The 23,144-nt window shown below is 52.8% G+C and overlaps 2 protein-coding genes across 2 annotated transcripts in view; both read right to left on the bottom strand.

Moving 5' to 3' along the window:
* The window catches only part of LOC140106905 (cilia- and flagella-associated protein 337-like), a 316,979-nt gene extending 311,232 nt beyond the window's left edge, over positions 1–5,747 (bottom strand). The window contains exons 1-5 of the mRNA XM_072131544.1: positions 5,632–5,747; positions 5,415–5,552; positions 5,079–5,267; positions 4,809–5,000; positions 4,361–4,621 (exon numbers count right to left, since the gene is read on the bottom strand). Of these exons, the coding sequence (XP_071987645.1) occupies positions 4,361–4,621; positions 4,809–5,000; positions 5,079–5,267; positions 5,415–5,552; positions 5,632–5,712 (861 nt within the window). The 5' untranslated portion in view covers positions 5,713–5,747. The remainder of the gene's footprint in view (positions 1–4,360; positions 4,622–4,808; positions 5,001–5,078; positions 5,268–5,414; positions 5,553–5,631) is intronic.
* Positions 5,748–18,084: 12,337 nt separating this feature from the next.
* LOC140106906 (E3 ubiquitin/ISG15 ligase TRIM25-like) lies at positions 18,085–21,550 on the bottom strand. The gene has a single exon (XM_072131545.1). It carries the CDS (start codon positions 21,319–21,321, stop codon positions 19,792–19,794), a length of 1,530 nt encoding a protein of 509 aa, XP_071987646.1. The 5' UTR covers positions 21,322–21,550; the 3' UTR covers positions 18,085–19,791.
* Positions 21,551–23,144: the final 1,594 nt, after the last annotated feature.

Below are 23,144 nucleotides of genomic sequence, written 5' to 3'. Positions count from 1 at the left end.
GCAGGTCACACCTATAGCAGAGAGCAGCTCACACCTATAGCAAGGAGCAGGTCACACCTATAGCAGGGAGCAGGTCACACCTATAGCAAGGAGCAGGTCACACCTATAGCAGGGAGCAGGTCACACCTATAGCAGGGAGCAGGTCACACCTATAGCAGGGAGCAGGTCACACCTATAGCAGACAGCAGCTCACACCTATAGCAAGGAGCAGGTCACACCTATAGCAAGGAGCGGGTCACACCTATAGCAAGGAGCAGGTCACACCTATAGCAGGGAGCAGGTCACACCTATAGCAAGGAGCAGGTCACACCTATAGCAGGGAGCAGGTCACACCTATAGCAAAGAGCAGGTCACACCTATAGCAGGGAGCAGGTCACACCTATAGCAGGAAACAGGTCACACCTATAGCAAGGAGCAGGTCACACCTATAGCTGAGAGCAGGTCACACCTATAGCAAGGAGCAGGTCACACCTATAGCAGGGAGCAGGTCACACCTATAGCAGGGAGCAGGTCACACCTATAGCAGGGAGCAGGTCACACCTATAGCAAGGAGCAATTTATGCAGCCAGAACCTCCAGAACCTGATAGGAGCTGGACAACTTCTGGGAATTAACCCCTCATGGTGCAGAACAACAAGGCACAATCGCAGACACCATGCAGAGGTACCACAACTCCCAGCAGTCCAGAACACAACTCCTAGACAGCGCAAGGTCTTAGCAGCCGCTGCCTGGGGCGTGCACCAGAGACCGCTGGTAACGGACGAGAGGTGCAGTTTGCGCGGAGATGCACAGGAGGTCGGAGAACCTAATCCTGACACTTATTTAAGTGCAAGATAAATTTTCTGTACATGCTATGGCAGGAACTAGTCTTCAGCGCGGCAGCAGCTCTGCTACATTATCAGCACAAATCATCCTGGAGCTGTATCAGCTCTGCTACATTATCAGCACAAATCATCCTGGAGCTGTATCAGCTCTGCTACATTATCAGCACAAATCATCCTGGAGCTGCATCAGCTCTGCTACATTAACAGCACAAATCATCCTGGGGCTGTATCAGCTCTGCTACATCATCAGCACAAATCATCCTGGAGCTGTATCAGCTCTGCTACATCATCAGCACCAATCATCCTGGAGCTGTATCAGCTCTGCTGCATCATCAGCACAAATCATCCTGGAGCTGTATCAGCTCTGCTACATTATCAGCACAAATCATCCTGGAGCTGTATCAGCTCTGCTACATTATCAGCACAAATCATCCTGGAGCTGTATCAGCTCTGCTACATTATCAGCACTAATCATCCTGGAGCTGCATCAGCTCTGCTACATTATCAGCACAAATCATCCTGGAGCTGTATCAGCTCTGCTACATTATCAGCACAAATCATCCTGGAGCTGTATCAGCTCTGCTACATTATCAGCACCAATCATCCTGGAGCTGTATCAGCTCTGCTACATTATCAGCACTAATCATCCTGGAGCTGTATCAGCTCTGCTACATTATCAGCACAAATCATCCTGGAGCCCTTCCCTCATCTATACACAGGACAGGCCCGGGGCCCTTCCCTCATCTATACACAGGACAGACCCGGGGCCCTTCCCTCATCTATACACAGGACAGGCCTGGGGCCCTTCCCTCATCTATACACAGGACAGGCCTGGGGCCCTTCCCTCATCTATACACAGGACAGGCCCGGGCCCTTCCCTCATCTATACACAGGACAGACCCGGGCCCTTCCCTCATCTATACACAGGACAGGCCCGGGGCCCTTCCCTCATCTATACACAGGACAGACCCGGGGCCCTTCCCTCAACTATACACAGGACAGGCCCGGGGCCCTTCCCTCATCTATACACAGGACAGACCCGGGGCCCTTCCCTCATCTATACACAGGACAGACCCGGGGCCCTTCCCTCATCTATACACAGGACAGACCCGGGGCCCTTCCCTCATCTATACACAGGACAGGCCTGGGGCCCTTCCCTCATCTATACACAGGACAGACCCGGGGCCCTTCCCTCATCTGTACACAGGACAGACCCGGGGCCCTTCCCTCATCTATACACAGGACAGACCCGGGGCCCTTCCCTCATCTATACACAGGACAGACCCGGGGCCCTTCCCTCATCTATACACAGGACAGGCCCGGGGCCCTTCCCTCATCTATACACAGGACAGGCCCGGGGCCCTTCCCTCATCTATACACAGGACAGGCCTGGGGCCCTTCCCTCATCTATACACAGGACAGACCCGGGGCCCTTCCCTCATCTATACACAGGACAGACCCGGGGCCCTTCCCTCATCTATACACAGGACAGACCCGGGGCCCTTCCCTCATCTATACACAGGACAGACCCGGGGCCCTTCCCTCATCTATACACAGGACAGACCCGGGGCCCTTCCCTCATCTATACACAGGACAGACCCGGGGCCCTTCCCTCATCTATACACAGGACAGGCCCGGGGCCCTTCCCTCATCTATACACAGGACAGACCTGGGCCCTTCCCTCATCTATACACAGGACAGACCCGGGCCCTTCCCTCATCTATACACAGGACAGACCCGGGGCCCTTCCCTCATCTATACACAGGACAGGCCCGGACCCTTCCCTCATCTATACACAGGACAGGCCCGGGCCCTTCCCTCATCTATACACAGGACAGACCCGGGGCCCTTCCCTCATCTATACACAGGACAGACCCGGGGCCCTTCCCTCATCTATACACAGGACAGGCCCGGGGCCCTTCCCTCATCTATACACAGGACAGACCCGGGGCCCTTCCCTCATCTATACACAGGACAGACCCGGGGCCCTTCCCTCATCTATACACAGGACAGACCTGGGGCCCTTCCCTCATCTATACACAGGACAGACCCGGGCCCTTCCCTCATCTATACACAGGACAGACCCGGGCCCTTCCCTCATCTATACACAGGACAGGCCCGGGCCCTTCCCTCATCTATACACAGGACAGACCCGGGGCCTTTCCCTCATCTATACACAGGACAGACCCGGGGCCCTTCCCTCATCTATACACAGGACAGACCCGGGGCCCTTCCCTCATCTATACACAGGACAGACCTGGGACCCTTCCCTCATCTATACACAGGACAGGCCCGGGCCCTTCCCTCATCTATACACAGGACAGGCCCGGACCCTTCCCTCATCTATACACAGGACAGGCCCGGGGCCCTTCCCTCATCTATACACAGGACAGACCCGGGGCCCTTCCCTCATCTATACACAGGACAGACCCGGGGCCCTTCCCTCATCTATACACAGGACAGGCCCGGGGCCCTTCCCTCATCTATACACAGGACAGACCGGGGCCCTTCCCTCATCTATACACAGGACAGACCCGGGCCCTTCCCTCATCTATACACAGGACAGGCCCGGGCCCTTCCCTCATCTATACACAGGACAGACCCGGGCCCTTCCCTCATCTATACACAGGACAGGCCCGGGGCCCTTCCCTCATCTATACACAGGACAGACCCGGGGCCCTTCCCTCATCTATACACAGGACAGACCCGGGCCCTTCCCTCATCTATACACAGGACAGACCCGGGGCCCTTCCCTCATCTATACACAGGACAGGCCTGGGGCCCTTCCCTCATCTATACACAGGACAGACCCGGGGCCCTTCCCTCATCTATACACAGGACAGACCCGGGGCCCTTCCCTCATCTATACACAGGACAGACCCGGGGCCCTTCCCTCATCTATACACAGGACAGACCTGGGGCCCTTCCCTCATCTATACACAGGACAGACCCGGGCCCTTCCCTCATCTATACACAGGACAGACCCGGGCCCTTCCCTCATCTATACACAGGACAGGCCCGGGCCCTTCCCTCATCTATACACAGGACAGACCTGGGGCCCTTCCCTCATCTATACACAGGACAGACCCGGGGCCCTTCCCTCATCTATACACAGGACAGGCCTGGGGCCCTTCCCTCATCTATACACAGGACAGACCCGGGGCCCTTCCCTCATCTATACACAGGACAGACCCGGGGCCCTTCCCTCATCTATACACAGGACAGACCCGGGGCCCTTCCCTCATCTATACACAGGACAGGCCTGGGGCCCTTCCCTCATCTATACACAGGACAGACCCGGGGCCCTTCCCTCATCTATACACAGGACAGGCCTGGGGCCCTTCCCTCATCTATACACAGGACAGGCCTGGGGCCCTTCCCTCATCTATACACAGGACAGGCCTGGGGCCCTTCCCTCATCTATACACAGGACAGACCCGGGGCCCTTCCCTCATCTATACACAGGACAGACCCGGGGCCCTTCCCTCATCTATACACAGGACAGACCTGGGGCCCTTCTCCTGTCCAGGTTCTCACCTGATGAAAGAAGCCGTTGTAGAGGAGCGTGGAGAGAGGAGCTTCATGTGTGGTCCGGTTGTCCTCGCTGGGGTCATTTTGGGACAACTTCAGCAATCCAATGTAATCAGAGTATGTGACAACTAGACACCGCGGGCTGCAGGACGTCAGTAAGAAGGAGAATCCTCCATGTTCCTTTAAGTGTCCGAACTCAATGCAAGGGAACTTCACCACCAATGTCTGAATACACCTGCACGACGAGAGGTCCCACACCTTCAGCACCTGGTGGAGAGAAGAAGCCTCTGAGAGGAGCCTGAGGGCAACCAGGTGACAGTACGAAGGTGACCGGCCCAAAATAGAGACCCCCAGCGCACCCAGGACTAGGAGAGAAGCAGCCAAGGTCTCACATGTAGCCTGGGAGATCATCTACTAGTGATGTGTATGAGTGTAAGCACTTGGTCTCACTCACCGAGTCCTTGGAGTAGCTGAAGACTTGCATCAGGGGCTCATATATGGTCACATCTGAGATGGCGGTGGTATGTTCTGAGAGGATGGCTGTGGGGCGGCTTGGGACATACTGGTTCCATAGCCTAACCTTGTGGTCCAGCCCCCCCGTCACCAGCAGGCTGAGGGTCTTGCAGTAGTCAAAGCATTGCACCCCCTGTCACAGGATGAGGAAATGAGGAGTGAAAATTGGGGTCTTTATAAAAACCTCCATACATGGACGACCTTCACCCACCTTCCTGATCCTCCAGGTGTAAACGTTCCCTCTTTGGTGAATATCCATGATGACTACTGAGTTGTGAGAGCTTCCACAGGACGTAACTACGAGTTCCTGACTGGCCACATACATGACTTTAGTGATGGCTTCTGAGTGGACGTCTGGAATGGACTGATAACTCAGAAAATCGTTGTGGAGCTTCAGATCCTGTAGGACAGAATGGAAGGGAGAAGAGACGTTGGCAGTCTGGACACTCATCTCCTGAAGCTCCAGAAGTGATAGAAGCTACTGAAGTCTACATGACCACCCTACACTGGCACTGAAGCCCATAGACCCATAGAGGATTGTACCCACCTGCATGTAGACCTCGGATGGGCCAGACCGGTGGGTGAACGGCTTCTCAAACAATCCAGACTTGGGTTTCAGCAGCCACAGAAGACTTATGCCACCCTTCTCGTCACCCCATAGGAGCAGTGACCGCCCACCAGTGGACTATAAGAAGAAGATTGTGGTGAGTGGCAGTCATCAGGTGGAGGGACAGGCAAGCAGAACCATAGAGGTCCATGTGTACCTGAGTATCATACCAGTAGTAGAAACAGGTGGCAGTATGCGTCAGAGCTGCAAAAGAAGAGGGATCACTGGAAGTCATCATGTACACAACTCACAGAAAGCTCCAGATGATGTGACTGCTGCCACCAGCCTACCAAACAGGTGGACCTCCTCCATGAAGCTGACCGTAGACACATCATAGAAATGAATGTCTCGGCTGGTAGTGGCCACAGCAACCTTCTGCACATCGGGCATGTACACTGCATCCGTCACCCAGGACTTAAACCTCCTTTTTCCAACCCGTGAGTCTGTAGAATGCATCTGCCATGAAGATGAAGGGTCTTAGGAGAAAATGGACCAACCTAAGCCTGTTATGTCCTGCCAGGTGAGCCCATTCCTCTTAGTTGTCTGCAGCATCTGTCAACTCCTTCTCTTGTTACCTACCTCATAGTACTTCTGGGGGTGTAGGGTGGCATCCCACAGAGTAAAGACCCCCCCTTTACTGACACTCAGGAACCAGAGTGATGGGAGACAGCTGATGGCCAGGACCCGGCAGGTAGGCTCTTGCTGTGGGAACAAATAGGTTAATACCTGGTCTGTAAATATGGGCCACCACCTAATATCTACTGGTCGCCCCAAAATGTGTGATCACACTGACCTTATTACGCGAGCACAATCTTATGGTGGGCTCTCCAACAAATGTGACCCTTTGTGCTGCCATGTAGTCTCGCTCCTTGTACTGTAGAAGTAGGTAGGTACAGAACTCACTCCAGTCAATGAATCCATCACAGGAGGTGTCCACCTGACAAGAGATGCCATAAGTCAGCCATTATGTGTAGCCACACTGTGTTTTGTGAGACTGTGTACCTTGTTAAACAGAAGCTCCATATTCTCTTCCCAGGACTCCAGCTTAAAGAGTCCAGCAAGAACCTCCTGAAACTCCCTCAGAGTCATGTTCCCGGGCTGCCGAGATGCTTTGTGGTGCTTCTTCTTGTTCTGGAGCGATAAATGAGGTTCCTCCAGGTTCTCCGCCTTCTCTATCTGCACACTGTGATTTCTGAAGACCTTCTCCAACCTCAGTAAATCTTCCAGAGTAAACTTTTCCTCCAGACGCATGTGGTGACATTGGTCAAAGCTAGAGAAGCAAAAACAAAGCAGAAGACATATATAAAGGTAAAGGGACCTAACCTGTCTCCACAATGGTGCACCCCTGGGCACAGAGCAGACTGCAGGGAGTCATCATCCTAACCATGTGATGATCGTGGGGCATTCCTCTTCATATTCCTGGAATCTTGCCTCCATCCTGGACATGTCCCGTGTCCTGCTCTATGTTGACTTTATATTGGTTACTCCAGGTAACAGTTGTGTATACCTGGCTTGGCCGCCATGGTCCATTACCCTGGTCATAGAGGGTGACAGGGGCCGTGATCAGCAAAGCTGACAGCTGCATCAGAGATCTTCAGTAATGTGATCATCCTGCTCATGACTGACCATATATTAATGACCCCTGTACTCGAGCACTGGTCTAGAGAAGGGACCTGGAGCCCAAAAGAGGTTGGTGGGGTCACCTTATTCTAATGAAAGTGGTGACAAGCTGAGGAGATCTGGGAGTGCACACCGAGTCATTGATGGACCACTGCCCAGGATGGGGGTTCTGACCACAGCAGGTCCCCAGGTGGATGTCAGCACTTACCTTACAATGTTCTCCTCTTGGCTGGAGCTCTCACGACCTCCATCAGATTGTTGAACTCCCTGAACAAAAGAGTGTGATGTAGTTACAGATGTGCGGCTCCAGGTCTCACGAGGCGTCCTTCATGGTGCTCTCTATGTGGGTGGATGTACATCTCTACCCCCAGTGACTATATCAGCACTGTCACTTCTTCTTCATAGATTTTAAGCTCTTGTGATTTTGTCTCTCGTTATTTATTTATTTTTTTTTACAGTTTATACAGTTTAATTTAGTTGCTATTGGATTTGTACAGAAGTTTGATTCTCCTGAATCAGATGGACCTTTCCTCTCCTCCAGGATCTCTCGGGGTGTGTGGGGGTCGGTGGAGGTCTCTCGTTACTGTTTCATATGACAGTTGCTCTGCAATGTCTATCTCTGTCTGTCTATGTCTGTATATGACACAGAGACAAAAGAGAGACAGAGAGAAACACATAGAAAGAGCCGAGAGACAGAGCTGACAGAGAGAGCTACAGAGAGAGACACAGAGAGAAACAGAGCGAAAAAGAATAGAAAGAGGGGGGCGAGAGAAATAGAGAGCAGAGAGAAGGGGAGAGAAAAGAAAGGGAGAATTGAGAAGGGTCGAGAGAAAGATCAAGCAAAAAGGGGAACGAGAGAAAGAGAGAGGGGAAGAGGGGGGGCAGAGAAAGAGAGAGGGGAAGAGGGGGGGCAGAGAAAGAGAGGGGAAGAGGGGGGGCAGAGAAAGAGAGAGGGGAAGAGAGGGGGGGCAGAGAAAGAGAGAGGGGAAGAGAGGGGGGGCAGAGAAAGAGAGAGGGGAAGAGGGGGGGCAGAGAAAGAGAGAGGGGAAGAGGGGGGGCAGAGAAAGAGAGAGGGGAAGAGAAAGGGGGGCAGAGAAAGAGAGAGGGGAAGAGAAAGGGGGGCAGAGAAAGAGAGAGGGGAAGAGAAAGGGGGGCAGAGAAAGAGAGAGGGGAAGAGAAAAGGGGGCAGAGAAAGAGAGAGGGGAAGAGAAAAGGGGGCAGAGAGAGAGAGGGGAAGAGAAAAGGGGCGAGAGAAAGAGAGAGGGGAAGAGAAAAGGGGCGAGAGAAAGAGAGAGGGGAAGAGAAAAGGGGCAGAGAGAGAGAGGGGAAGAGAAAAGGGGCGAGAGAGAGGGGAAGAGAAAAGGGGCGAGAGAAAGAGAGAGGGGAAGAGAAAAGGGGCGAGAGAAAGAGAGAGGGGAAGAGAAAGGGGGGCAGAGAAAGAGAGAGGGGAAGAGAAAGGGGGGCAGAGAAAGAGAGAGGGGAAGAGAAAAGGGGGGCAGAGAAAGAGAGAGGGGAAGAGAAAAGGGGGGCAGAGAAAGAGAGAGGGGAAGAGAAAAGGGGGGCAGAGAAAGAGAGAGGGGAAGAGAAAAGGGGGGCAGAGAAAGAGAGAGGGGAAGAGAAAAGGGGGGCAGAGAAAGAGAGAGGGGAAGAGAAAAGGGGGGCAGAGAAAGAGAGAGGGGAAGAGAAAAGGGGGGCAGAGAAAGAGAGAGGGGAAGAGAAAAGGGGGCAGAGAAAGAGAGAGGGGAAGAGAAAAGGGGGCAGAGAAAGAGAGAGGGGAAGAGAAAAGGGGCGAGAGAAAGAGAGAGGGGAAGAGAAAAGGGGGCAGAGAAAGAGAGAGGGGAAGAGAAAGGGGGGCAGAGAAAGAGAGAGGGGAAGAGAAAAGGGGCGAGAGAAAGAGAGAGGGGAAGAGAAAAGGGGCGAGAGAAAGAGAGAGGGGAAGAGAAAAGGGGCGAGAGAAAGAGAGAGGGGAAGAGAAAAGGGGCGAGAGAAAGAGAGAGGGGAAGAGGGGGGGGGCAGAGAAAGAGAGAGGGGAAGAGAAAGGGGGGCAGAGAAAGAGAGAGGGGAAGAGAAAAGGGGGCAGAGAAAGAGAGAGGGGAAGAGAAAAGGGGGCAGAGAGAGAGAGGGGAAGAGAAAAGGGGCGAGAGAAAGAGAGAGGGGAAGAGAAAAGGGGCGAGAGAAAGAGAGAGGGGAAGAGGGGGGGGCAGAGAAAGAGAGAGGGGAAGAGAAAGGGGGGCAGAGAAAGAGAGAGGGGAAGAGAAAGGGGGGCAGAGAAAGAGAGAGGGGAAGAGAAAGGGGGCGAGAGAAAGAGAGAGGGGAAGAGAAAGGGGGCGAGAGAAAGAGAGAGGGGAAGAGAAAGGGGGCGAGAGAAAGAGAGAGGGGAAGAGAAAGGGGGCGAGAGAAAGAGAGAGGGGAAGAGAAAGGGGGCGAGAGAAAGAGAGAGGGGAAGAGAAAGGGGGCGAGAGAAAGAGAGAGGGGAAGAGAAAGGGGGCGAGAGAAAGAGAGAGGGGAAGAGAAAGGGGGCGAGAGAAAGAGAGAGGGGAAGAGAAAAGGGGCGAGAGAAAGAGAGAGGGGAAGAGAAAAGGGGCGAGAGAAAGAGAGAGAGGGGAAGAGAAAGGGGACGAGAGAAAGAGAGAGGGGAAGAGAAAGGGGGTGAGAGAAAGAGAGAGGGGTGAAAGAAAGAGAAAGCAGAGAGGGGTGGAGAGAAAGAGAGAGCAGAGAGAGGGGGGCAAGAGACACAGAGCAGAGCAGAGAGAGGGTGGCAAGAGAAAGAAAGAAGAGAGAGGGTGGCAAGAGAAAGAAAGAAGAGAGAGGGTGGCAAGAGAAAGAGAGTAGAGAGAGGGGCGAGAGAAAGAGAGAGGAGACAGGTAGGAGAGCAGAAAGGGGGTGAGAGACAGAGAGCAGAGCAGAGAGAGGGGGCGAGAGAAAGATAAAAGAGGGGGATGAGAGAAATAAATAAAAGAGAGGGGGCAAGAGAAAGAGAGTAGAGGGAGGGGCAAGAGAAAGAGGGAGGGGCGAGAGAGAAAGAGAATAAAGAGGGGGATGAGAGAAAGAAATAAGATAGAGGGGGCAAGAGAAAGAGAGAGTAGGGAGAGGGGCGTGAGAAAGAGAGAGGGGAAGAGGGGGGGCCACAGAAGGGAGAGGGGTGAAAGAAAGAGAAAGCAGAGAGAGGGGGGCAAGAGACAGAGAGCAGAGAGAGGGGTGAGAGAAACAGAGAATAAAGAGGGGGATAAGAGAAAGAAAGAAGAGAGGTGGCAAGAGAAAGAGAGGAGACAGAGGAGAGCAGAGAGGGGGGTGAGAGACATAGCAGAGCAGAGAGAGGGAGGTGAGGGAAAGTGAGAAGAGAGAGGGAGCAGCGGAGTGGAGCCTGGAGGGAGCAGCGGAGTGGAGCCTGGAGGGAGCAGCGGAGTGGAGCCTGGAGGGAGCAGGGGAGTGGAGCCTGGAGGGAGCAGGGGAGTGGAGCCTGGAGGGAGCAGGGGAGTGGAGCCTGGAGGGAGCAGGGGAGTGGAGCCTGGAGGGAGCAGGGGAGTGGAGCCTGGAGGGAGCAGGGGAGTGGAGCCTGGAGGGAGCAGGGGAGTGGAGCCTGGAGGGAGCAGGGGAGTGGAGCCTGGAGGGAGCAGGGGAGTGGAGCCTGGAGGGAGCAGGGGAGTGGAGCCTGGAGGGAGCAGGGGAGTGGAGCATGGAGGGAGCAGGGGAGTGGAGCATGGAGGGAGCAGGGGAGTGGAGCCTGGAGGGAGCAGGGGAGTGGAGCCTGGAGGGAGCAGGGGAGTGGAGCATGGAGGGAGCAGGGGAGTGGAGCCTGGAGGGAGCAGGGGAGTGGAGCCTGGAGGGAGCAGGGGAGTGGAGCCTGGAGGGAGCAGGGGAGTGGAGCCTGGAGGGAGCAGGGGAGTGGAGCCTGGAGGGAGCAGGGGAGTGGAGCCTGGAGGGAGCAGGGGAGTGGAGCCTGGAGGGAGCAGGGGAGTGGAGCCTGGAGGGAGCAGGGGAGTGGAGCCTGGAGGGAGCAGGGGAGTGGAGCCTGGAGGGAGAAGGGGAGTGGAGCCTGGAGGGAGCAGGGGAGTGGAGCCTGGAGGGAGCAGGGGAGTGGAGCCTGGAGGGAGCAGGGGAGTGGAGCCTGGAGGGAGCAGGGGAGTGGAGCCTGGAGGGAGCAGGGGAGTGGAGCCTGGAGGGAGAAGGGGATAGCACAGTCTCGAATGTTTCTCATTCTTGTTCTTACCTGTCTTTTGAGGAAGATCTCGAGCTCCTGCAGTAAGGTGGCAGATAGTAGCCTCCTCTGCAGAGCCTGAGCCCTCCTGTGCAGCACAGCAGGAAGGGGCATCTTCTGCCGTGAGGGGGATTATGTAGCTGGACTGAGGGTCACACCTGGGGTCCGGAGCCGTACTTCTGGTGGTTTGGGTTCTTACTCGTTGTTGGAAACGTCTTCTGTTACTCACAACTTTCCATTGTATTTATCTGCTGACGTGGAAACCATGTGCAAGGTCTGGACAAAGGGCCACATCCATCTCACCGACAGAAGACGCACATGAATGTACCGAGCAAACAGCGGTGTGGTCATTCACCAGACAGCTCATCAATTACCCCAGACATAGGCGTCATAGGGGCAAATGCATCTTACTCCGGTCTTTGAGTGACTGCACTCCTTACAGAGACTTTGTCAGGTTAGGCTTCCTCGTGGGAGTTCTCCATATGGAGACTTTGTCAGGTGGGGCTTCCTTATAGGAGTTCTCCATACAGAGACTTTGTCAGGTAAGGCTTCCTCGTAGGAGTTCTCCATATGGAGACCTTGTGAGGTAAGGCTTCCTCGTAGGACTTCTCCATATGGAGACTTTGTCAGGTAAGGCTTCCTAGTGGGAGTTCTCAATATGGAGACTGTCAAGTAAGGCTTCCTCGTGGGATTTCTCCATACAGAGACTTTGTCAGGTAAGACTTCCTAGTGGGAGTTCTCCATAGAGAGACTTTGTCAGGTAAGGTTTCCTCGTGGGAGTTGTCCATATGGAGACTTTGTCAGGTAAGGTTTCCTCGTGGGAGTTCTCCATATGGATACTTTGTCAGGTGGGGCTTCCTCATGGGAGTTCTCCATATGGAGACTTTGTCAGGTAAGGCTTCCTCGTAGGAGTTCTCCATATGGAGACTTTGTCAGGTAAGGTTTCCTCGTGGGAGTTCTCCATATGGATACTTTGTCAGGTGGGGCTTCCTCATGGGAGTTCTCCATATGGAGACTTTGTCAGGTAAGGCTTCCTCATGGGAGTTGTCCATATAGAGACTTTGTCAGGTAAGGCTTCCTCATGGGAGTTCTCCATACAGAGACTTTGTCAGGTAAGGCTTCCTCATGGGAGTTCTCCATATGGAGACTTTGTCAGGTAAGGCTTCCTCATGGGAGTTGTCCATATGGAGACTTTGTCAGGTAAGGCTTCCTCATGGGAGTTCTCCATATGGAGACTTTGTCAGGTAAGGCTTCCTCATGGGAGTTGTCCATATAGAGACTTTGTCAGGTAAGGCTTCCTCATGGGAGTTGTCCATATGGAGACTTTGTCAGGTAAGGCTTCCTCGTAGAAGTTCTCCATACAGAGACTTTGTCAGGTGGGGCTTCCTCTTAGAAGTTCTCCATACAGAGACTTTGTCAGGTAAGGCTTCCTCGTGGGAGTTCTCCATACAGAGACTTTGTCAGGTAAGGCTTCCTCTTGGCAGTTGTCCATATGGAGACTTTGTCAGGTAAGGCTTCCTCGTAGGAATTCTCCATATGGAGACCTTGTAAGGTGGGGCTTCCTCTTGGCAGTTGTCCATATGGAGACTTTGTCAGGTAAGGCTTCCTCTTGGCAGTTGTCCATATGGAGACTTTGTCAGGTAAGGCTTCCTCTTGGCAGTTGTCCATATGGAGACCATGTAAGGTGGGGCTTCCTCGTAGGAATTCTCCATATGGAGACCTTGTAAGGTGGGGCTTCCTCTTGGGAGTTGTCCATATGGAGACTTTGTCAGGTAAGGCTTCCTCGTAGGAATTCTCCATATGGAGACCTTGTAAGGTGGGGCTTCCTCTTGGCAGTTGTCCATATGGAGACTTTGTCAGGTAAGGCTTCCTCTTGGCAGTTGTCCATATGGAGACTTTGTCAGGTAAGGCTTCCTCTTGGCAGTTGTCCATATGGAGACCATGTAAGGTGGGGCTTCCTCGTAGGAATTCTCCATATGGAGACCTTGTAAGGTGGGGCTTCCTCTTGGGAGTTGTCCATATGGAGACTTTGTCAGGTAAGGCTTCCTCGTAGGAGTTCTCCATATGGAGACTTTGTCAGGTAAGGCTTCCTCGTAGGAGTTCTCCATATGGAGACTTTGTCAGGTAAGGCTTCCTCTTGGGAGTTGTCCATATGGAGACCTTGTAAGGTGGGGCTTCCTCTTGGGAGTTGTCCATATGGAGACCTTGTAAGGTGGGGCTTCCTCTTGGGAGTTGTCCATATGGAGACTTTACCAATAAGAAAAAGGGGATGAGCAAAGATAATGGTAAAAAAGTCAAAAATTTATTGTAGTCAGTTTAAAAATAGAAGGTAACAATAGGGTAGTAAAATATAGGTGCTGGGCAGCGAGCACACAAAGGCTTACAGTACATTAGAAATATTAAGGTGCTTAGTGCATGGCCAAGAGAGAGTGCAGATACACGACTGTGCATATGTAGACTGCGCACAAGAAAAAGGAGTAATGAGCTATACCTGGTGGGTCTGGAGTACAGGGGCGCAGGAGAGAGGACGCTGCCCAGGAAGCTGGGAGGTTAAGTACTGTTGGCCGGCCAATACAAGGATAGATCAACTAATGAGAAGACACCTGCATGGAGAAGACGTGTGGAGTAGAGTATTGGCGGCGCATGCTCCGTGGCATCACTGGCAGTGATGGAGGGGTCAGGACACATGGGAAGCTATCCCTTCTGTACTGGCAGTGATGGAGGGGTCAGGACACATGAGAAGCTATCCCTTCTGTACTGGCAGTGATGGAGGGGTCAGGACACATGAGAAGCTATCCCTTCTGTACTGGCAGTGATGGAGGGGTCAGGACACATGAGAAGCTATCCCTTCTGTACTGGTAGTGCTGGAGAGGTCAGGACACATGGGAAGCTATCCCTTCTGTACTGGTAGTGATGGAGGGGTCAGGACACATGAGAAGCTATCCCTTCTGTACTGGCAGTGATGGAGGGGTCAGGACACATGAGAAGCTATCCCTTCTGTACTGGTAGTGATGGAGGGGTCAGGACACATGGGAAGCTATCCCTTCTGTACTGGCAGTGATGGAGGGGTCAGGACACATGGGAAGCTATCCCTTCTGTACTGGCAGTGATGGAGGGGTCAGGACACATGGGAAGCTATCCCTTCTGTACTGGCAGTGATGGAGGGGTCAGGACACATGGGAAGCTATCCCTTCTGTACTGGCAGTAATGGAGGGGTCAGGACACATGAGAAGCTATCCCTTCTGTACTGGCAGTGATGGAGGGGTAAGGACACATGGGAAGCTATCGCTTCTGTACTGGTAGTGATGGAGGGGTCAGGACACATGGGAAGCTATCCCTTCTGTACTGGCAGTGATGGAGGAGTCAGGACACATGGGAAGCTATCCCTTCTGTACTGGCAGTGATGGAGAGGTCAGGACACATGAGAAGCTATCCCTTCTGTACTGGTAGTGATGGAGGGGTCAGGACACATGGGAAGCTATCCCTTCTGTACTGGCAGTGGTGGAGGGGTCAGGACACATGGGAAGCTATCCCTTCTGTACTGGCAGTGATGGAGGAGTCAGGACACATGGGAAGCTATCCCTTCTGTACTGGCAGTGATGGAGAGGTCAGGACACATGAGAAGCTATCCCTTCTGTACTGGTAGTGATGGAGGGGTCAGGACACATGAGAAGCTATCCCTTCTGTACTGGCAGTGATGGAGGGGTCAGGACACATGGGAAGCTATCCCTTCTGTACTGGCAGTGATGGAGGGGTCAGGACACATGAGAAGCTATCCCTTCTGTACTGGTAGTGATGGAGGGGTCAGGACACATGAGAAGCTATCCCTTCTGTACTGGCAGTGATGGAGGGGTCAGGACACATGGGAAGCTATCCCTTCTGTACTGGCAGTGATGGAGGGGTCAGGACACATGAGAAGCTATCCCTTCTGTACTGGTAGTGATGGAGGGGTCAGGACACATGGGAAGCTATCCCTTCTGTACTGGCAGTGATGGAGGGGTCAGGACACATGAGAAGCTATCCCTTCTGTACTGGTAGTGATGGAGGGGTCAGGACACATGAGAAGCTATCCCTTCTGTACTGGCAGTGATGGAGGGGTCAGGACACATGAGAAGCTATCCCTTCTGTACTGGCAGTGATGGAGGGGTCAGGACACATGAGAAGCTATCCCTTCTGTACTGGTAGTGATGGAGGGGTCAGGACACATGGGAAGCTATCCCTTCTGTACTGGCAGTGGTGGAGGGGTCATGACACATGAGAAGCTATCCCTTCTGTACTGGCAGTGATGGAGGGGTCAGGACACATGAGAAGCTATCCCTTCTGTACTGGCTGTGATGGAGGGGTCAGGACACATGAGAAGCTATCCCTTCTGTACTGGTAGTGATGGAGGGTCAGGACACATGAGAAGCTATCCCTTCTGTACTGGCTGTGATGGAGGGGTCAGGACACATGAGAAGCTATCCCTTCTGTACTGGCAGTGATGGAGGGTCAGGACACATGGGAAGCTATCCCTTCTGTACTGGCAGTGATGGAGGGGTCAGGACACATGGGAAGCTATCCCTTCTGTACTGGCAGTGATGGAGGGGTCAGGACACATGGGAAGCTATCCCTTCTGTACTGGTAGTGATGGAGGGTCAGGACACATGAGAAGCTATCCCTTCTGTACTGGCTGTGATGGAGGGGTCAGGACACATGGGAAGCTATCCCTTCTGTACTGGTAGTGATGGAGGGGTCAGGACACATGGGAAGCTATCCCTTCTGTACTGGTAGTGATGGAGAGTCAGGACACATGAGAAGCTATCCCTTCTGTACTGGCAGTGATGGAGGGGTCAGGACACATGGGAAGCTATCCCTTCTGTACTGGTAGTGATGGAGGGGTCAGGACACATGAGAAGCTATCTCTTCTGTACTGGCAGTGATGGAGGGGTCAGGACACATGGGAAGCTATCCCTTCTGTACTGGCAGTGATGGAGGGGTCAGGACACATGAGAAGCTATCCCTTCTGTACTGGCAGTAATGGAGGGGTCAGGACACATGGGAAGCTATCCCTTCTGTACTGGTAGTGATGGAGGGTCAGGGCACATGGGAAGCTATCCCTTCTGTACTGGCAGTGATGGAGAGGTCAGGACACATGAGAAGCTATCCCTTCTGTACTGGCAGTGATGGAGAGGTCAGGACACATGAGAAGCTATCCCTTCTGTACTGGTAGTGATGGAGGGGTCAGGACACATGAGAAGCTATCCCTTCTGTACTGGCAGTGATGGAGAGGTCAGGGCACATGAGAAGCTATCCCTTCTGTACTGGTAGTGATGGAGGGGTCAGGACACATGAGAAGCTATCCCTTCTGTACTGGCAGTGATGGAGGGGTCAGGACACATGAGAAGCTATCCCTTCTGTACTGGCAGTGATGGAGGGTCAGGACACATGGGAAGCTATCCCTTCTGTACTGGCAGTGATGGAGGGGTCAGGACACATGGGAAGCTATCCCTTCTGTACTGGCAGTGATGGAGGGGTCAGGACACATGGGAAGCTATCCCTTCTGTACTGGTAGTGATGGAGGGTCAGGACACATGAGAAGCTATCCCTTCTGTACTGGCTGTGATGGAGGGGTCAGGACACATGGGAAGCTATCCCTTCTGTACTGGTAGTGATGGAGGGGTCAGGGCACATGGGAAGCTATCCCTTCTGTACTGGTAGTGATGGAGAGGTCAGGGCACATGGGAAGCTATCCCTTCTGTACTGGTAGTGATGGAGAGGTCAGGGCACATGGGAAGCTATCCCTTCTGTACTGGCAGTGATGGAGAGGTCAGGGCACATGGGAAGCTATCCCTTCTGTACTGGCAGTAATGGAGGGGTCAGGGCACATGGGAAGCTATCCCTTCTGTACCTTCAAAGTCATATGTAAATGAGCAGAGAAAGAGAAGAGTCAGTTTTTCCAGAAAATTGGCTTATTTTACGAGATGGAAGAGGAGGGTTTGATCGCCGTCTTTTAGGATGTTACATCTATAGGAAATCTAATCTTATCTTTCAGATGACACCAGGCTTGTGGTTGTGGGAGATACAGACAGCTGAACTAAAAGACGGGATCTAGTTCTTTATTTCCAACTATGTTGTTACCTGTCCGCAAATCACTGGATTCTCCCACCAAACTAGTTAGGCCCTTTTGTCTGTAGCTTTTTACACATTGGGGCTCATTTCCTAAGGGCCCGAATGCCGCACTTTTGTTGGGTTTCCCGAATATTTCCGATTTGTGCCGAATCGCCCCGGGTTTTGGTGCACGCGATCAGATTGTGTCGCATCGGCGCCGGCTTTCACACAACAGAAATGAAACTGAACCCGACGGATTCAGAAAAAAACACGGAATCTAAAAAAGGATTTGTATCGCAAGATCAGCACTCGCATGCACCAGGAAGAAGCAGGTGAACTCCGGTGGACCTCAGCGCAGCAGCGACACCTGCAGGATATCGGGAGCCCGACCTTAGTGACTCCCGACAGACCCGAATCAGCATCGGACAACGACGGGATCGCGACTGGACCGGTAAGTAAATGAGCCCCATTGTACATAGATTTGCGCCTCCCCATCCACACTGCAGGCGCTGCCCCCGGTACTGTCCAATAACAGAGCGAGTCCGGCACCCGCAGAATCCTGGGACAGAACATTGACATCGGTTTATTGCCATTAGACTTGTAGTCTGCTCCCTCATGGATATAAAACAGGAATTAAAAACAACAACGAAAAACTTTTTTTACATAATTTCAAAACAATTTTAATTCATTTTCAATTCATTTTCCTTTTCTTTTTTACAGCTTCATTATAGGACTTGTGATTGTGTGATGTCAATCGTCACCTGAAATTTAGTGACTGCACTGCAGGAGCAGGTCAATCTACAATCTACAGGAGTAGGTCAAACTGCAGGGGCAGGTCAAACTGCAAACTGCAGGAGAAGATCAAACTACAAGCTGCAGGAGTAGGTCAAACTACAAGCTGCAGGAGCAGGTCAAACTACAAGCTGCAGGAGCAGGTCAAACTACAAGCTGCAGGAGCAGGTCAAACTACAAGCTGCAGGAGCAGGTCAAACTACAAGCTGCAGGAGAAGGTCAAACTACAAGCTGCAGCAGTAAGTCACATTACAAGCTGCGGGAGCGGGTCAAACTAAATGCGGGAGCAAGCCAAATAACAAGCTGCAGGAGCAGGTCAAACTGCAAACTGCAGGAGAAGGTCAAACTACAAGCTGCAGGAGAAGGTCAAACTGCAAGCTGCAGGAGAAGGTCAAACTGCAAACTGCAGGAGAAGGTCAAACTACAAGCTGCAGGAGAAGGTCAAACTACAAGCTGCAGGAGAAGGTCAAACTACAAGCTGCAGCAGTAAGTCACATTACAAGCTGCGGGAGCGGGTCAAACTAAATGCGGGAGCAAGCCAAATAACAAGCTGCAGGAGCAGGTCAAACTGCAAACTGCAGGAGAAGGTCAAACTACAAGCTGCAGGAGAAGGTCAAACTGCAAGCTGCAGGAGAAGGTCAAACTGCAAACTGCAGGAGAAGGTCAAACTACAAGCTGCAGGAGAAGGTCAAACTACAAGCTGCAGGAGAAGGTCAAACTACAAGCTGCAGCAGTAAGTCACATTACAAGCTGCGGGAGCGGGTCAAACTAAATGCGGGAGCAAGCCAAATAACAAGCTGCAGGAGCAGGTCAAACTGCAAACTGCAGGAGAAGGTCAAACTACAAGCTGCAGGAGAAGGTCAAACTGCAAGCTGCAGGAGAAGGTCAAACTGCAAACTGCAGGAGAAGGTCAAACTGCAAACTGCAGGAGAAGGTCAAACTGCAAACTGCAGGAGAATGTCAAACTACAAGCTGCAGGAGAAGGTCAAACTACAAGCTGCAGGAGAAGGTCAAACTACAAGCTGCAGCAGCAGGTCACACTATGAGCTGCGGGAGCGGGTCAACCTAAAAGCTGCAGGAGCAGGTCAAACTACAAACTGCAGGAGAAGGTCAAATTACAAGCTGCAGGAGCAGGTCAAACTACAAACTGCAGGAGAAGGTCAAACTACAAGCTGCAGGAGCAGGTCAAACTACAAACTGCAGGAGAAGGTCAAACTACAAGCTGCAGGAGCAGGTCAAACTACAAGATGCAGCAGCAGGTCAAACTACAAGCTGCAGGAGCAGGTCAAACTACAAGATGCAGCAGCAGGTCAATTTATATGCTCTAGTCTGACTTTTTTTACGCAATAAATCCAAGAAAACAATGATAAATAACCCCCAATAATTATAATCTTTATTCATATAGCGCCATCAAATGCCGTAGCGCTTTACAAATCAACAATGACTACAACATAACCGTTGGCTCCTGTACAGCTGATTGTGACATCATCATGTGACCTACAGTCCCGATATGACACGTGTATCAGACGTTATGAACCCCAGACCAAGAAGGACACAGAAAAGCTGCAGCGTTTGTAGAAACCCCTGGGGGTTCAATGTGTCAGGCCACATGCAGGACTTTTACCCCTTAATGCGCACCCAGGCCTTGTACACGCTGAAGGCCACATGCAGGGGCTCAATGAAGGTGGCGGTGAAGGTGTGTAAGTGTCTTATAGGGTCTCGGAGCTCGTAGAAGGAGAGCAGGCCGGCCTCGTAGTCCAGATAGATCCCCAGCACATGGCAGGACACACTGTGGGGTAACTGCAGCCACTTTCCATCGTGAATCACAGAGTATTGGACATTGTCGTATCGCCGTAAACACCATGACTTGTTATTATCTCCGATCCATGACTGGCGCCCCCTTCGGTCTACACTGGGGTAACACATCCCCAAAAACCAGACTCCTGTCTCACTTGTCTCCACCTCCCAGTAATATCTCCCCGAGCTGAAGCTCCTGGTGCTGAGAACCTGATCATACTGGAATCTCCCTGACTTCTCCGGGTAGTTCTGGTCGATGTGTGACCAGGACGCCGTTTTTAGGTCCCCAGAGATGTGGACGTCATTTCCGGCTGTGTTTGCGTCCAGTAATAAGTCTGCAGCTCCTTGTGTGTTGATGCCTTTCTTGATTCCAGCCATGATGTTACATAATCCTGTGTGTAACGTCACTGAGATCATCCCCTCGTCCACCCCAGCCACTCGGTAGACCTGCTGGTCCCTGGAGTCGCCTTTGTCCTTCCCCACATCCAGGAAGTTTTCTCGCTCAGATTCCTGCTCTTGTATGACAATGAGAGGATCCATCTGGTCACATAGTTCCTCCAGATAAGACATGTGTCTGGACAGCTCGTCCTTCTGGAGCTCCAGCTGCTGGATCAGTCTAGAGACTGTGAGTGATACCTGCTCCTCCTGCCTGGAGATCTCGCTCAGGACCCTCTTCTCCAAGGCATCTAGTTGTCTCCTGATGTCCCTGAACAGGGCAGTCACTCTCTCAGTCACGTCAGATGTCTTCTCTCGCACCTCTCCACTACGGCTTTGCAGAGTCTGGAGTCTTTTCTCAGTCTCTAAACTCCTTGAGGTGAGTTTTTTCAGGTCGTTTTTCAGCCTCTTCTTCTTTTTACTTGAAACCTCCTCAAAGGTCTCCACTCGATGTCCTCTATGATCTCCAAAGAGAATACAGGACACGCAGACACAGACGGCATCGGCGGGGCAGTAGTATTCCAGTATCTTCTTGTGGACAGAGCACTTGCGGTTGCGCAGGGCGGTGGTGGGCTCGATCAGGACGTGGTCAGGGGACTTGCTGTGGACGGCCAGGTGGGTGTCACAGAGAGAAGCTTCGCACATGACACAGGACTTGACAGCTGGGATGGGAGAGTGAACGCAGTACGTGCAGGTGATGGTGGTGGTGCTGTTGGGTCTGGCCACCTCCTGGAGTCTCCTCTCCTGGACAGGACCTTCCTGCGCTCTGCACACATGATGTGTGTGGACTCCTCTCTGCTTGTCCAGCACACAGTCGATGCACACCCAGCAGAAGTTGTGCTCAGAAGCTCCGGTATCTGTGCTTGAGTTCTGGCAGGTGGGACAGGTAAGAGTTTCGGATGGATCAGCGGACGCCATCACGATGAGTAGCACGTCAATGCAGAATGAACCTGAGCTTTATCCCTTCATCAGATGCTGGTGGACTGGACTTTAGCTTATTTGCGCAAGCAAACAATAGCTCCGCCCATAATGCGAGTTATCTCGCTATGCGTTCTCTGTGGCAGGTCAGGTCGATTTCTGGGAATTATCTGCACCTTCCGCCCTGGGCAGGACCTTAAAGTCTTACCTCACAATAATATCCCTGAGCCTCGAGTACAGGCAGCTTACTGACACTGAGCGAGCAGGCGTGCAGGGGTTAAAGTCCCGTCATTTCCACATTCCTGATAACAGCTCTGTCACCTGGAGACCGCGGCACAAATATTAGGATTGTCTCCGGCACCATGGTTACACAAGAGGTGGAACAGGTACTCGCCAAAGGTCACCGCCGCCAACATCAAACTCTTCATTAAAGGGGAGCTCCACCACCTCCACCCTCTCCAGGACGTCACTGCTTCTCGCTCCCCTAGTTCTGCACAGTGAAAATTCAATAATGTTCGTTTTGGCACCCAATATGCTGATATGGGCTAGTGTGAGGAGGGCAGTTTAAGGCTGTCTTCTCCCACCCAGGACCACCCACCTGACAGCAAGGTCTGATTCACACATTGGTTGCCGAAACTAACAGCACTGACTATTTAGGCTGCAGACCGATCCATCTGACATAAGGTAGGGAGGAGGTGAAAGGTCTTCATGACGACTAAAACAAATCACTAAGAACCACAAAACCAGATACAAAAAGTCCTTCCTGCCTTCCCAGTGTGTCATGTCCTAACACCACAACCTCAAAGGCACTGGGTGACAAGTAGCTGGGCTGAGGTAGTACTGGCTGCATACAGGACGTGCCTGGCAGTGCTGGCTGCATACAGGACGTGCCTGGCAGTGCTGGCTGCATACAGGACGTGCCTGGCAGTGCTGGCTGCATACAGGACGTGCCTGGCAGTGCTGGCTGCATACAGGACGTGCCTGGCAGTGCTGGCTGCATACAGGACGTGTCTGGCAGTGCTGGCTGCATACAGGACGTGTCTGGCAGTGCTGGCTGCATACAGGACGTGCCTGGCAGTACTGGCTGCATACAGGACGTGCCTGGCAGTACTGGCTGCATACAGGACGTGTCTGGCAGTGCTGGCTGCATACAGGACGTGTCTGGCAGTGCTGGCTGCATACAGGACGTGTCTGGCAGTGCTGGCTGCATACAGGACGTGTCTGGCAGTGCTGGCTGCATACAGGACGTGTCTGGCAGTACTGGCTGCATACAGGACGTGCCTGGCAGTACTGGCTGCATACAGGACGTGCCTGGCAGTGCTGGCTGCATACAGGACGTGCCTGGCAGTGCTGGCTGCATACAGGACGTGCCTGGCAGTACTGGCTGCATACAGGACGTGCCTGGCAGTACTGGCTGCATACAGGACGTGCCTGGCAGTACTGGCTGCATACAGGACGTGCCTGGCAGTACTGGCTGTATACAGGATGTGTCTGGTCGTACTGGCTGTATACAGGACGTGTCTGGTCGTACTGGCTGTATACAGGATGTGTCTGGTAGTAGCCGGTCTGAGGTAGTACTGGCTGTATACAGGATGCATAGCTCCCAACCGTCCCGATTTTGACGGGACTTTCCCGTTTTTCGTACCCCTGCCCCGCGTCACGGGCAGCTATGAGATTGTCACGGATTCTCCCCCCAGGTCCCGCTGTGTCCCGCTGCTGTGTCCGCATAGTAAATACTTTGAAAGTCTGAACTCACAGTACAGAATGGCTTCTACAGACATCGGGAGGGAATCCTTTTCAGAGAAGTGTCGGGCTTAGCGCAG

Source organism: Engystomops pustulosus, unplaced genomic scaffold (genome assembly GCF_040894005.1).
Source record: "Engystomops pustulosus unplaced genomic scaffold, aEngPut4.maternal MAT_SCAFFOLD_86, whole genome shotgun sequence".
NCBI lineage: Eukaryota > Metazoa > Chordata > Amphibia > Anura > Leptodactylidae > Engystomops > Engystomops pustulosus.
This window is presented reverse-complemented; position numbering and strand designations above follow the sequence as displayed.

Coding starts and splice junctions, on each gene's coding strand:
- LOC140106906 (XM_072131545.1), bottom strand. CDS start 21,321: ATGGCGTCCGCTGATCCATCCGAAACTCTTACCTGTCCCACCTGCCAG.